The following is a 16,911-nucleotide window of genomic DNA, read 5'->3' on the forward strand; positions in this document are numbered from 1 at the left end:
CAATCGGTATAGCGACCTGACGTCCTGATTATTATTTTTTTTTATTTACTTATTTATTTATTTATTCATTTATTTTTTTCTCGAGCCTGTTCATAAATATTCTACGGTCACTTGCCGAGAATTGAGAAATGCTCTTCAATTTTCAACTAATCTCTTAGTTTTGACGTAATGCAAAGTACCCTCTTTAAACTCATTCATCAGTTAAATCTTCGCCATTCCTTCTTTTGTCTTTTGAAATATCTATTATACAATTTCAGTGTTTCTAGTAATGTCGTGAGTTTCCTTTCTTTTATAATTGTCTTTTGTATTTATTTTAAAAAAACATATTCATTAACTATCGAAAGCATGAGAACTCTTAAGATCGTACCGCAATTGCGTCACGAGGGGTTATTCCTCGACTGTTTCGACAATTCTTGCTACTAACTTTGTCAACAGAATTCAGTCAGTCATGAGTTCACTAATTCACTTTTGCATACTTTTTGGTTCAAGGCTAAATAAAGTTTAATTTAACGATCTTGACAAGAGAAGTTTGTCCTAGATCTTCGTCAAAATAGTCTGTTTGCAGGAAACTTCCAGAAATAAAGTAGAAAACAGTTTAATTGCTGACAGATGCTATAGGCTTCTCCGTTAATTTTGAAAAGTGAGATTGTTGTATTTGTTCCTTAAGGCAGAAGCCATCTCAGATGTATTCAGTATAGCAAAATTTAGAAGTCGTCGACAAAAGTATCGTGCACCCTGAAACTGCTTGAAGTTTAACTATTTCGTGATACAAGATGAGATTGTTCATATTAGAGTTAGAATTCGGTTTAAGATCTCGTATTTTGAATTATATATTAATGCAAGGAGAAAATAACAAGATTTTTAACACCAAATCATCTGTAATTGTGAATTGAATCATACACAAAGAATGAAGAAGTGGATGACTGGACCGGAAACTCGGGATCTTTGACGTACCGTGCCGATGCGTTAACCAATACGCCACCCAGTTCGCTTCCCAGAACAGCCATATATTCTCTTGCTGTTGTGCTTGGACAATCCAGTGGCCATATTCAGATCATCTCTGACAGTTATATTATCATTATATATTAATGACAGGGTGAAAACAACCGGATTTTTTTTAACACACCAAATCCTCTGTAGGAGCAAATTAGTGGCTAATGCATTGGTACGGTACTCCAAAGATTTCGGATTCGAGTCCTGATCCAGTCATCTTTCATTCTTTGTATGTGATTGAATTCACATAAAGATTGGAATGAATAAAGTACACGCGACTTATTTTAAGTATTTAGGTAGTGAACATTTGAAATGTGAATGGATATACAAGAAGTAAGGGTAGGAATGGAGCAAATTGTCCGTAATTGAATAAAGGGGTACAAAAATCTTGATAATATTGCGTACATACTATTGTATGCACGAAGAAGAAATACGGATGACATTATGATAGTGATGTAAAACTCTAAAAGCGTTCGAAATGTAAGTACGGAGACGAATAAAGAAATTTAACTGAATAATGAGAAAGCGTTAATAAAAGTTAGGACAAAATTAATCTAAACATAATAATTAAAAAAAAAAAAAAAAAAAAGTGTTCATCGTAAGAATTTATCGTAATTGCGTTACAAGAAGTTACTATTAGACTGTCTTGCTACTGTCTGTATCAGCAGAACTAAGTCACTCACGGGCTTCCAAACTCATTTCGTATATAAATTTGCAGTTTATGGTGCACAGCTAGATCAAATTAAATACGAGATCATATACAAAAAGCGAAAAAGTGGATGATTGAACCGCAACTCGAACCATGGATCTTCGGCGTATAGTACCAATACTTTAATCGTTACGCCACCCGGTCCTTTTTCCAGAACAGCCATACATTTTCTCACTCTTGAATTCAGTGCTCTTTACTTAGATCACCTTGTTAATTGTCGTTTTACATTTCGCCACAAGAAATCTTATATCCATACCACACTTGACATCTTTAGTCTAAACAACAACAAATCGTGGATTTATTCAAGAAAATACACTGGGCTTTGTTACAGCTGGGTTTGCTCATTGCGAAGCTATGGAGAAGAAATTAATGTTAAAAGTTTTGGTAATTTTTAATTTAACCAATTAAATTTTGAAGAATATAATTTTTAGTTGATAATAAATTAATCATTATTTTTCCTCGCAAATCATATGAAATGAATATTCCGCAAGAACTTTTTTTTTTTTTCGCACATATACTATATTCTAAAAACGTGTTCTTAGCAGAACTAACAAATGCACAAATAAATTATATTAAAAATTACACAATTTTTCTTAATTTTATAACTTTTTAATAATTTTATTAACTATCAGTTTTGATGGAAGACAGCAGCTTTTCATAATAATCAGTTAATTTTTCCATAGCCTTAATTTTATTAATTAACTTACAACTCAAGACGATTTTCGTTGCATAAGTAAAAATTGTCATGTTTAATTTTGATCTTAATGTACTAATTTTGATTAATTATAACCGTTACCTTTTGCTAATATTCATTTTTAATTTAATCAATTTTTCTTTACCCAAATTTTTAATTTTAATCCATTATTTTTTAAAAATTTTAGTTTGTTAAATTTTTCATTATTCATTAATTTTTCTAACTAACGTTTCTCAACAAATGCCACCGTTACATGAGCACTTCATGTCGGGTGACTGTTGCGGGATAACAATGCGTTAATGGATACCGGCTTATGGCAATGTAAATAACAGAAATAAAAGATAAAGTACGTTGAATGACGTGTGATATATTCAGTTTTGATAGTTTCAACTGAAAGTATTATTTCTTACAACGTTACATTTTATAGTCCTATTTACATCAGCTTCCATGAGAAATTATAATATTAAAGTATTAATTCAGTATTTACATTTAGATAATGTTTTGTTTAGTGTCTGAGTATATAGCTTATTTTATATGAACGTGTTTATTGGTCATTAAACCTAACTTAATAATAATAAGATACAGCTGAACTGTATACTACAGCAATCACATTAAAAATTTAACACTGTACCAGTGAGGAGGAGTGCTGCTACAGCGAAATTGAAAACTGTTGGTGATAGATTGTTACTAAATGATACAGGAAAGTCCTGGTTCGATTCTCAGTAAAAAAGCATTGACCGCACTGCAATGGTTCAGAACCTACTTTAAACTGAAAATATTCTTCTCTAAAGCCTCGGTGCTGACAAAGGGTATAAATACAAATCAGAATTATTCTACATAGTTCTTGAAAACCGTACACATTTTTTTTTCTTTCTAGAATTTCGAGTTCTTTAGTTCTTTCAAGATATTGCATAATCAGTCTCTTTTACCCGAATCATTATGTTCTTAAACTTGATACCTGATTGAACTATAATTTGTATGTGCGCCAGTTGAGAATATTTTTGTGCTCCTCGAATCCTTGGCTCAGGACCCCTCAGGACTGTGTAAGAATCATAGCTATAAACATGTAAGTTCAAAGTGTGAAAGAGTATTATTGTATATCAATCGGCTTTAATAATTGCATGTCAGGTTTCACCCCCCGGTTGGGGGGTCTACGCCCTAAATTTTGATGTTAAGTCCAATATTTAAAAGTTAATCAAAATTTGATCAACCATTTAGATTGCACAATATGATAACTTTTCACCAGTGACCGTAGACTGACTACAATTCCTTAGTTTCAAAGTGCAACATTGTTAATCAGAGGCAGGGGTGATATAAATTGCTCCAATTTTTCTTTCTGAATTGTTTTTTCTTTATTCAAAGTGAACCTTCACCCCACCCTCTACCCCAAGTTTTAAAAAGTATGTTACTATGATAACTTTCGTAAATATTATTCAGTTTTCACACAATATGATGCAATGTGTTCATTTTGGTTTGACATAATTTCCACTCTTGTAGTTGAACTCAAATATCAGAACTCACTTAATTGCCCCCCCCCCCTTCCTCTCCCCTGCTTCCACGGAGGATTTAAATAAAAATTCTGTGATGACTTTCATAAAATATATATATATGTTGAATATGGTCATTTTTACTTTCAAATCGTTTCAATTATTCACGTTCTCCCTAATTTTACATAACATGTTTTCCTGAATATTATTACACACTGTGAGATTTTTAAAATAGAAAGTTGTGTGCGTTTTGTCAGACATTAGAGACTTATTCCTATAGTTTGAGGTTGAAATTAGTGAGGGAAGAAGGGGATAGCTTGCTTTAATGTACAGCATCACTAGTACACTCCATTATTTAAGAGAACATTAAATCGATATATATTTAAAGGTAATTTCGTGTTACGATACGCACACCCGCGAAATTATTCTATGTGACCGTAAACACGAATTAGTGAAATAGCAGCTCCCTACTAGAACGTTAACCCATGCCAACCTGACGACAAAGTCATGAAATGACATTTCGACATTATAATATAATTTACAATGTCCAACCGCCATAACGGAGAAACCAAAATAGACAGAGAAACGAAATTTTGCACGAAGCAACTAGAGGCAGGAGGACGCCTGCCCATGTATTGACAAACATCACCGGATGAACAGTGTTGCCAACCCAAGAGAAAGTTATGTTTTTGTATATACAATAACCTAAAGTGCATATCATCATTCGCGATCTCTAATCACTCAGTATTTTCTTTAAAGCTTTTGTATCTCCTAAAATCGAATGTTGCACACCGATGTGAATATGGCCTGTGCTTAAAACTTATCTCGTTTTTATTCTGTTTTTAACTTTTTCCTGCCATTGTCAAGCAAAGTATTCCTTCAGAATGTAGTCTTAATGAAACACAGTTCCTTAGTAAAACAAACTTAATACACAGACTCCACATACTCGACGCATGGTTACTGACTTGCTATTTCTCCATAAAATTATCAACGGAAAAATTGACTCCCAATTATTGGTTTCTGTTCTCAATTTTCGTGCACCTTCTCGCCTTACTTGCAGTCATAAGTTACTAACATATGTAACACCCAGACTTCCAATTTTACGTTCTTTATGCTTCAGACTGGCATCATTGTATAATAATTTATCTTCAGATATTGACATTTTTGATTCCGAAAATCATTTTAGAAACAAACTAAAGTCACTGTAAATGTGGTTTTTATTATATATATATATATATATATATATATATATATATATATATATATATTGCTGCTGTTTTTCTTGTGTACTTTGTTACATTGTTTCATTGTAAAATAGACTTAAATCTGTATCTGAAGCATTTATTAATATATATTGACGAAGAGTCGTGTCTCAAAATATCACTTTTTCAGACATAAAAAACGAAATATAACTACATAGAGGAGAAAAAAGTTAAACATGCAATAATTGATCGTGACGAGCTATTATATGTTCAACTGCTTTCATGTCGACGTAATTATTATTTCTTTCTTTATGTGTGCAAAATTGGGATACAACCCATCGTCAAATAGTTGACTATATATATATGGATAGAGTAAACAACGACCTGGTACTGGTGCATCACTGTGGCTTACAATGCCTTGAGAAGAATATGAATATTATATGGTAGCATTCATTTAAGACTTCTTTAAAAATCTATTTATGACTCACTGGTAATTAAATCTGATAGCACACAAACTAAAACTACATGCAGATACAAGTCGGATATGAAGGCATCTTGGTGTTGGATAGATTTATGACTTTGAAATGGGATCGTACTGAAAATCAGTTAGTTTATTTTTCGACATTGCCTGCGTTTAACTCTCTATATTTTCTGTCCAACAGTCGTTAGGTCTATGAAAAGAAAATGTCGGAAGGAGCCAAATTTGGAAAATATGGTGATGAGATACCAGTTCTTAGTATAATTCTACTGTTTTAGCCATCTGTTTTACCCAGATAAGTAGACAGGCATTGTCCTGGTGAAGAATTTTTTTCTTTAATTTGGGCGATTTTTCGTCAACTCTGAAGGAAAAATAAAACGATGAGGAGAATAACTACTAATCTGTAATAGTTTTTATCCTTTTCCAGGAAGTCTGTGAAACTAATGCCAATAAGAATTGCAAAAAAGTTTCCAGCCGATGGAAGGGTTCTTCCTTTTTTGGAGTACGTTTCCCTGATATTAATCCACTGCTTTGACTGTTCTGTGCTTTTTGGTTGTTAGTAATGTATCCAAGTTTCGTCAACAGTGATACAACGCCTCAAAAACTCACTTGTTTTGCACTTCTACATATCAAATCATATCTCGAAATCTTGCTGACAGCTTCCTCATACCTAAATTAATGAGGAATATTAAGAAATGTTCGACTGAGATGTTTGCCGGTGCACGATATTTTAGATCTGAATCCAGTAGTCAGATCTGAGAGTTTAATTGACATTTGGCAAACACAGTAAAGACTAAGTGCCTGTCGTCAAATTAAAATATATAAAATACCAAGTGTATATCGTCACATACACACAAACAGACAAACAAAAAATTAAGCTGCAACCGGGATACTGCGTTCATGTGCGCAATACTCATTTTTGTTGTATGGTCCAGGACAAAATTACCTTTTTGGTATATTTTGAGTTACCATTTTATGATTTTAAAGCTAAATTTTCATTATAATAAAAAAAAAATGCTTACCCTGGATTGAAGAAAAAGGAAAAGGAAGCTCTTTTTCTAAGATTTAAAGTATTTATACCATAGAACCAGTCTATCCACGGCGGAACGCTTTCGTTTTCAATACATTATTTGAAAATTAGTTTTGGAGTTTGCTTTAGGAAAATTTCATGTTAACTTTTAAATGCATAGAAATATGGAAACCAATTCATTACTATCATTGGACTGTACTTATTTTTTATCTTATTCCAGTGATGACTTCATTGCCCGCTATCCAAACTCGTTACCAAAGAAAACAGATGAACAGTCAGCACTGAATAGAATTCTTCATGAAACTGCAAAGTAAGTACTATAAGATATTGTTATACTAAAATACTGATTATCAGAATAATAAAAAAAACTGTTAGTTGGAAACACGTCAGATGTCTAGGTTAGGGATTTTTTGAAAATGAACCTCCTTATGAAATTAGCTGTTATACCTACAGAGTACATAGAACTTATTGTATGGTCAAAGCTGTTTATGTGCTGAAAGAACAATTTGCTTTAGGTACATTTTGTGAATATTTGAAGATGTCATTTGAATCTGTACAAGGATCATTGCAAAAAATATGTATGTAACACGTACCGAGCAGGCGTAAGCTAATAGCGTTTAAGCTTCGAAATTAAGTAGGTCTTGGGTTCCAATATGGTGGGCTGGTATCCTGAAAGTTTTTTCCATTGTTTTTCATTCCATGGGGCAAATTTCGGGATAGGCCCTATAGATTTTCTTTTCTTCCTTTCGTATTAGATTAGACTTAAGTTCAGAATCCCGTTTAACATCTTGGCTATATAAGAGTGGACGTACAGCTTAACATGGGATCCGAACACATGAACTCCTACCGGAATTTCTTTCGTATTATTGATTCTGTAAATTGTTAATAATTCCAGTGCAGATTGCCGTAATAGGCTTATGTTGAAGCATGCAAATAAATAAATAAAATCTGCTTCACGTCGCTGTATGAAGAAGATATATATATATATATATATATATATACGTGGACTGTTAGAAAAGTATCACTTTTTTTTTTTTTTTTTTCCTCGGAAACCTGATGGAGCTGAAGCAAGCAAGTTTGCGTGATCCGACCTTGAACCTTCGTGCGCATACCTGACTTTTTTCCCGCCTGTCGATAGCGTCAGTTGCTGGCAAGCAGCATTTCAATGATGTAGTGTGTGGTGCTCGCGTCGGTTTTTCAGTGCAAGTGAAATGACGGAACGACTGGAGCAGTGCTTCTGCATCAAATTTTACCAAAAACTGGGCGACAGCGAGGTGGAAACCATTCGGAAGATTCATATGGCTTTCGGGTACGATTATATGGGCGTCATCAAAATTAAGGAGTGACAACCGGTTTAGAGACGGTCGAACATCGATGGGGAGCTTGCCACGCTCCGGTCTCCCATCAACATGTCGAAATGACCAGATCATTGCCAACGTAAATGCTGTGGTGATACGGGACCGTTGTGTGACTATCCGAGAAATAGCGGAAGAGGTGGACATAAGCACTTTTTCGGCACATTCCATTTGACCCAAGATTTGGCCATCAAGAGAGTGGCGGCGAAATTAGTGCCGAAGCTGCTAAAGCGGAGCAAAAGTAACTTCGTGTTGAAGTCGCACAGGACATGTGACTTCTGGCTGTTCCCCAAACTCGAGACCATTAAAAGTAACGCGATTTCAGACCAGAGAGGACATTCTGGGAGCAACGACAGCCGAGCTCAACTCCATTCCGAAAGAGACAGTTTTCACATACTACCAACAATGGCGGCACCGCTGGGAGAAGTGTGTGGGGTCCCAAAAGACTTGCTTTGTGGGTGATCAGGTATCCAACGCTCCATGTAAGCTTTTTTCGTTCCTGGCCAAAAGTCGGATACTTTTCTAACAGACCACGTATATACCGGTATAATATATGTAATATTCATAAATTTGGAAATAGTACCAGAATAATTATTGAAAAGGTGGATTATTAAACATCTTTCCAAAAATTGATTTTCTGCAAATATAATGAGGAGCAAAAATTGTGATTTTTACTCTTAGAGTGTGAACTTATCTTTTACAGCTTCCAATCATCATATCATAATGCATTGTACTTCGTGTAAGTGATGATGGAACGTAGCTTCTGAAATGGATGTATCGTATTTATTGTTCGTGTTTGTTAAAAATAATAATAATAATAAAATACGCAACACTTCCGAAGTAAATAACCGGTATGCCTTGCACATCGGTGCTGTGCTGGTAGCAAATATGGTCCATCACTGTCCAAAGAACGTATTAAATTATACCTATGTCAGTTTTTATTTTTCAATTCTGAATTTCACCTGAATTTATTTCTGAATTTCACCTGATTTCTGTTGCATTATGGAAGAGTTTGAAATGTATATATGACGAAAATTTACTAAACTCATAGGATATATTTATTCAACGAAATTGAAAAATGCGACAAAGACATTTTCCTGCTTAATAAGGAAGACCAGCGACTGCTATTCGCTTCATAAAACTAGAAGTACCAATTCCAACTAACATATTGCATTCATTTGGACTTTATCATACACAACATAGTATTACTTATCGCATATCGGAGGACACTCTGACACAAAATACACATACAAAAGTTAAAACTCTACATGGCTAGACCCAACCGTCACCGAAACCCTGCTAAGAGTAATAATTACAAACAGTACCTTTCTTCTTTTAATAGGCATATGCACTATTGCTAACATTTTCTGCCCACACAGTTCCATCTTTCTATATATTAGATATCGTATGCGGTAACAAAGATATCCAAAGATAAATAAATAAATAAAAAGATACTTCAAAGCTAGTAAATGTGAATTTAATGAAAATATAAAATTAGTATGTCAGTATATATAACTAGATTAATGTATTGTCTTTCAGTAATGTGATAGATGTGGCTGCTCTGGATTCTCATAATCTACAGCACCATGAATACCTGGAACGGGTAAAGCAATATAACCAAAAATTGCATAGCATGACAGCATCTTCTAGGTGGAATCAGCAACCACAACAGCAGTGTCTATTGGTAGACATTCCAGCACCTGAAAAGACTTTGGCTGCCGATCCTTACGCTGCTGGAGACTTAAATTTAGTAAGTGTATTTATTTCTTCTTACTTAAAGATACGTAAAGAATTACTGAAATTCTCAAATTCTATGCCTTTTTGTTTGTTTGTTTGTTTTGTTTTGTTTAATCAAGTGTAAGTGATTTAAATAGAAAACACCTCAACAAAAAAATACTTTTCTCTATCGTGGTTTTCTTTCAAACCTGTGCTGTTTAGAAGATATGATGCCTACCTTTTTTTAAAAAAAAAAAAAAAAAATCTTTTAAGTTTTGTCTGACAATTATGCTGCGAAGGTGGATGATTATTAAAAATGAATGATTGTTAAATAATTGATGGAATGAAAATGTGGGCGGAAACGGGAGAACCCCAGGAATTCCACGGGCACTGTGTTGTTTACCGCAAACTTACAGGACTTGGGATGGAACTAAGGACTCCTTGCATCAGAGATGAGCGTTCTACCACTGAACCAACTTTTCCTTCTTCTTTCTTTTATTACCATTAGTTACCATTAACAACAGTACAGTATAATCTTGGTGATCTTTAAGTAGTGATTACTGTATTTCATTCATAGTCTACCATCTGTGCTTGTACTAATTTTTAAAACTCATAGGAAGTAGGTGAATGTGAACTAAATTAAAAGTGTGAAATGGCAAGAACAAAAGATTAAAAACTATCCGTTCTTTGTATCTTCATAAATACTTTACCGGGAGGGGTATATTTTTCTTTAATAAAAGAAATTCCCCCATCCTGTCATGATTTCACACCCAGGTTCCATTTCTAGTGGGATTACAGGATTTCCTGTGTTGACCAAGCATCGTGAGAAAACCGAGGAACTCATTCGTAGCAAATAGGAAATCTGTTATCCTATAATTTATAGTGCTTGGGTATATTTTTTTCAGTGAGTATTTACTAAGAAAAATACAGGAATAATTATGTGATTAAATCATTATCTTAATAGCTTTTGTTCTCGAGTTTACTTTCTGTTTCAGCATCGAATCTACATGAAACGCGAAAATGAAGTTTAAACCTGGAATCTTAATTACACAAGTTTCTTTCGAGAATCGAACCCGTGTCTTTCAAACCGAAGGCAGGAGCACTAACCATTTTTTAAAATAGTGATCTTTGATTACTTGAATTTATGTGACTTATTTGTTAACGTAAAGTCTTACTTGGATTATTTATAACACATAGTACATTGCGCATTGCCATCAGTAACCGAACGACGCAGGCACCTCGCATATGATCACTTCTTTTGTTACGATGAAGCTCAGATTTATTATTATAACGCTGTTTTTTAACTTGCTGGATGAAGTTTACCTTCCCTTTTCAGCACTGAGACTGTATGAGATGTGGACTTCGTTTAACCTGGGATCCTAACCGCCATAATGCTCTCAAATTTGAATGTCTCCACCGGAAATTGAACCCGGATCACGTGCACCAAAGACGCACATGCTAGCCATTATACCAGAGAGGGATACCGAGGCTAAAGGAGACTTGATGTTGAGAAACGTATGAAATGGTATAACGAGGGAAGTGGGAGGAAACGGGAGAAATCCTATCAAACTCACGCACAGAAAGTTTGTCCATCACAAAGTTAACGTGGCGTGAGCTGGGATCGAACCAGGTCCCAAGCACCAGAGGTGAATACTCTACCACTGAGCCACCATAGTCCCGTTAAACAAAATATTTATATAACTTCGAAACCCAACACAAATTATTATTATTATTGATAGTAATAATTAGAGTCCGGATTTTTATGTAATATCAACCCCCTAAATATGTACTCCCATGTGCAATAAAAATTGCGCGTATACTGCAACTCACGATTTTTCGCATTTATTTCATTTTCCTTACGTTTATGGGTAAAATTCAGTTATTAGTATGTGGAGATAATAGAAAGCAATCCATCTAAGGAGATATTTCCAAAAAAAATAATAAAATAATAAAAATATAAGCAAAAAACAAAATTATGCTCGGTTTTGTGTATACTGGCAACGATGATTTCTAGGGATTTTTTCAGTAGCAGAGCACGATTGCGGAGGGAATTCAGTAGGGGAGTCGAGGAGTTGGATCAAGCAACTGGATAGTGGAGTAAAATGTTGCATTTATTGGTTAAAACCTAGTATGTAGATTGTCTGCCAAATATAAATTAGCTTCTGTAACTAAGATGTCGTACGAAAATATAGAATTAAACAGAAAAACTCTCATCTTAGGTTCGAAGCGATACGCACCATGGTTATGAAGATTATTTCTTAAGAAAAAAGAGCAAACACAACGTAGCCTCCGTGGTTAGGTGGATAGAGTGGCGGACTGGTAGTTATTTTATTATTTTGACACCACATCGAACCCCATCTTTTTTTTTTTTTTTTTTTTTTTTTTTTTTTTTTTTTTTTTTTTTTTTTTTTACAAAACAATATAATTTTCATGTTAATAAGAACCGAAGCAATATAATAAGGACAACTTATTGATATTTTGCTGTAATTACGTATTTATCCAGGATTAGAGTACTATTGGTAATAGCTATTGTTTTCAGTTCATGCTGTTGTATAGCTTCTCTCATCCTGTTTTCTTTGGAAAAGAACAGTTTTGTCTCCAACAAAGTGTGAAGGATATATACGGACAGAAAAAGACATCTTAGTACCAAACGTGATTTATCGTGATGAAATGGACTAGCTTGCCATTATTTTAAAAAAAAGAAAACTAAATAATTGAAGTTGGCTTCTCTTTAGCATTTAGCTAAAAAAAAAAAAAAAAAAAAAAAACCTTATAAGACTATACTTTGAGGCAAGGTGTGTGATCATATCCACAAATTTAGCTAGGGAGTGAAAGATAATTGTTTATACAAACATTTTACAGGTTTAGGTGCGTGAAACACCAATACATCATGGTCTCGCTTATCCGACCATCCTTTGTTCCACATACCGTATGATCCGATATATCATTGCAGATAGCACCAATCGGCAAGAAGAACTGCAAGTTGTTGTCGTAATCTATTTTTCATGCTCTGAAATCTATCGCGTAGCACGCCCGTCTACACCTTGACTCATACGTCTATCATTCAGTACAGACACGTATCCAGGTTTCCTGTTCGGAGGGGGCCCAACACGAATCCTTGTAAGCACGTAATTCGAATGTTTTAAAAATATAAATAATAATAATAATAATGCAACAGTTCTGTACTTCTGTTAAACTTTTTCCTACTTTTCATTTATAAACCGGTTTACTTTGGAAACTGCATTATAGCACAAACAAAATGAAACATATTTTCAAGAGAAATGTAACTAAAGAAAACTGTCTGCTACGTATATCACATAACAAAAATAGCGAGAAGACATTGAGTGTATCGTTCTAATATATTAAAGTTAAAAACTGAACGGAAACGAAATGTTAATCCTATTTAAAACTGTTCTTTAATTCCACCTAGTAGAATGGCACTATGGTATGTTCTTAGAATTATAACAAGACAACAGCACATTGCCCAAAGTTTGGACACTGACTACTAGTAAACTGATTTAAAAGAACCTCAAAAGGGTAAAAACAAGTTTATTAAAAGTGCTTGAGTTTCGGAGAGGAACAGCCCTCAGGCCCTCACGCTGGATACGTCCCTGATTCAGTGCAGTGCAGTTATTTGTTATAAAACATTATTATTAGATGCGTAATATGTAAAATTATAAGTTTTACTTTTAATAGGTCTTTTCTTAACACTTCCATATTATCCAGCGTTCTGCGTGCCTGTTTATGTCAGATAAGCGAAACTCGACTGTATTTCCAAAGCTAGCATATACATGAACTAGAATTGTATCGTCCTAGAACAGACAATAGTGTGAAATGCTTATATTAAAAGGCTGGAATAAAAAAAAAAAAATAAAAAAATAAAAAGCATAAGTACTGTTTTGGTAGCGTGAGAACAAATTAAAAGCAATTCAATGTATTTCCTAGGTATCAGATTATCATCTTATTATGTCGATGTGTATTCTTTTTTAAACAGAGTTTTAAAAGTCATACCATTTGCAATATTCCTAAGGAAATCGAAAGAAAAACTCCTATGTGCCTCTTGTGGTAAAGCGGCTTAAGTGCATGGTCCGAAACCGATTCCCACGTTAAGGTATAGATAGAGTTCCCGTACTTCAAAAATGCAAATCCGGGACGCTACTAAATTAGGAGAATCTTTGAAATGCTTAAAATTGAAAGAAGTGTTGAATACTAATTTACTGTCCTCCATTAGATAAAGTTGTTCAAGTATTACGTTATTTCATTTTTATTCATTTCACTAGACCTTCTTCCAAGGACGCACATTTGTCTGTAAATTTCGGGGGGGGGGGGCAATCAAATGCAGAAGATATATATATATATATATTTTATATATGAGAATTTTAAGAGAAATTGCACTCAAATTATGCCAAATATTGTATATTCATAAATACAAAGGGGCCTACATGATCTTTGGGGGGCCCGGCCCTCCAGGATCGGTGCCCTTGCCTTCTTCCTAGTTAAGCAAACGTAAGCAGATGATTTACTCCCTCCCTCTGGTAAGCAATTTTTTTTTTTTTTCCCTCAAGATCTGTTGTGTTTCGTGAAATAACAGCAGGAATTTTCTGATTACTTAACCATTTAATTGAATGTTTTCACTTAGAGCCATCCCGTCGATTCGCGTTGCCTAGGATTAAAATAAATTAAGGGTCAATAATGAAGATGAGACTGCCGTATCAAACATGAAGAGACATGTGGATCGGAAATCTTTCTTCGTTTGAACTTTGATTTTCTCAAATCCATGATGGGAAATTATATTATGAGTACAATTTTCGAAATTAATAGTATACAATTGTAAAAATATCTTACAAAACGATGGTTTATTGCAAAATACTTTGACTCAGAATAAATTACAAGTAATAAACTTGTTACTTTTCCTGAAGAGTCTGTCTTGAATGAGACGGAGGCTCTCGAGCGTAGTGCTTGGAGTGATTGCCTCACTTGTTCTACCTTCCCGTGGCGCACCCTTGATTCGACTTGATCCTAAACGGATTATTCAGAAGTCGAAGTCGGAAGATGTTTCCCATTTTTCCAAAACACTTTTGGTCGATTACAATCTGCCTCACTTGTGAAGGGACAACCTCATGCTGTAAGCGTCGGTGGACCACTGATAGGCAACGAGTGACATGTCCCCAAAAATCGGCGGTCCCGCAGCCAAAAATTGGTCCCACTTCCGTTTTGAAAATTATACCACCACCGGAAGAGAAGCGACGGAACGCCAACGAACCACAAAATTATTCCCCTAAAATACGTTAAATCGCCTATATGCGTAATTTCTTTGCATTAAGGTGAGTCTAAAAACATTTTTAAAAAAGTGCCCTGAGCTGGGCGTGAACCACCAACCTTAGGGTTACTAGTTGCGTGATCTTCCGAATTCGCCATGGAGGCGATTATGAAGAGACAGCTTGTAGAGTGATAAATAGTTGAAGTCTTTTTAATATTTCTAATCAGAGTGCTCCTTTAACCGTGTGTATTTGACGATAACTGTTTGAAATCAGATCAAATGCACGCGTCATGTAATTTTATAATAAAATGGCAAGCGTCTATGTACTTCTTTCGTAGTTCTCCCATATTCACTTGCTAGTGATCGGCGACAGTTGCCATCTAAATTCATACAATTATATGCACCCATCTCAAGATTTTTCACTTCATGATGTAAAGGTAGGAGTTACTCTTGACCCTCGGAGCTCAAGTATTGTCCTTATAATAACAATTCGTCAGGGAAAAATAATATATAATAACCGCATGCACATGACTGGCGATAGTTCGTGTTGGTCCCTTTGCGATTCTCCGTGACAAATCAAAGGAGCGCGGATCAAAATGAAGTCCTCGCTGTTACGTGGTGGTAACTTCAACACCCCCGATTCTAGATATCTGCTTCGACTCGACGAATCCCTGCCATTAGTGGCACACTAGCGGCAATCCTTCGACGCATCGCTATATCGACGATCGCCATTTACCGGCAAGTGGGCCACTAGGTGTTGGCGACGTTTACGGCATGGGGAAGCTAATAAACAAACAAACCAATAAATAAATGTAAAGCCTTATAAAAAAGATTTTCCCAAAATTTACATCTAGCAAAATCATTTGTTGGTATTCCAGAACTGTAAATTCACCTTTATTCATAATTTACTTCTATCGTAGTTTTGTTATGAGAATGATATGTCTGAAACTGTAACACAGGTCATTAAGACTTTTTTGGTTTGTCAGATTTAGCAGTTTTACTTAGCAGTCAGTCAGTTTGGATCTGTGATTTCAGAGTTTTAGAGATTTCCTTAAATTTTTCATTTCTACAACAGTTTGCAACTAACATCATTAACGTATCTCTTTCGCTATTTCCATGGCTTGGTCACTCCCAGTATATTTCAATCAATAAACTATTTACGGTGTCTTACTCCATCAATCCGAACTACATTTAATATCAAACAACTCTGTGCATTTTCCCTTAAATCTGCAAACTTTCTACTAGGTTAAAACTGAGTATTTTCTATTTTCTTTCTTTCTTGCTAAAACGAAAGTGTTCTTTAGACAACCTGAAATGATGACTCTATATTACATTAAGTTGCATAGGGCATTTTATGTAGCAAATTATTTGACAGTTGGACACTTTCTTCGTATATTGAAAGCAACAGGGATTAAGTCTTCTACACTTACATGAGAAGTAAACAAATTCTTTTTAATTCGTGGAATTGTGCCAATGCACTAGGTCCAGCGAGCTTTTAATTTAAGATTATTATTATTATTATTTTATTGACAGGTTTTCCTGAATATTAAGCAATATTTCACAAAAAGCTGTTTTTTTTAAACAAATGTGTTCGATATCAAGTTTTCATAAAGTAGTCTCTCTCTTCTATAAATAATTTCAGAGGGGCCGCGGTGGCTTAGTGATAAAGCGTTCACCTTTGGTGCATGGGATCCTTGGTTCGACCCCTGCTCGCACCAGGTGAATTTTGTGGTGGAGAAACACCATATGCATGGGTTTCCTCGGGGTTCTTCCGTTTTCTCCCACTTTCTTCATTCCACCTTTTCATTCATTTCTCATCATCACCGTGTTCTTTAGCCTAGCCGGTATAACCGTAGGTCGTAAAACACAAACTTCAAATAATTCCAACACAAACAGTTGCAGGAAGTATGTTATTTCGAATAAAACAAACTACTCCATAGAATTCTGAGTATTATTATTTTTTATATATACAACTCTAGCGGACCTT

The 16,911-nt window shown here is 34.8% G+C and overlaps 1 protein-coding gene across 1 annotated transcript in view; it reads left to right on the forward strand.

Annotated features, from left to right (window-relative positions):
- Positions 1-16,911, forward strand: part of Lamtor1 (Late endosomal/lysosomal adaptor, MAPK and MTOR activator 1) — a 45,319-nt gene that overhangs the window by 17,001 nt on the left and 11,407 nt on the right. Inside the window, exons 3-4 of the mRNA XM_081738755.1 lie at positions 6,814-6,903; positions 9,488-9,698. Of these exons, the coding sequence (XP_081594881.1) occupies positions 6,814-6,903; positions 9,488-9,698 (301 nt within the window). The remainder of the gene's footprint in view (positions 1-6,813; positions 6,904-9,487; positions 9,699-16,911) is intronic.

Source organism: Thermobia domestica, chromosome 14 (assembly GCF_964235325.1).
Source record: "Thermobia domestica chromosome 14, izTheDome1.hap1.1, whole genome shotgun sequence".
NCBI lineage: Eukaryota > Metazoa > Arthropoda > Insecta > Zygentoma > Lepismatidae > Thermobia > Thermobia domestica.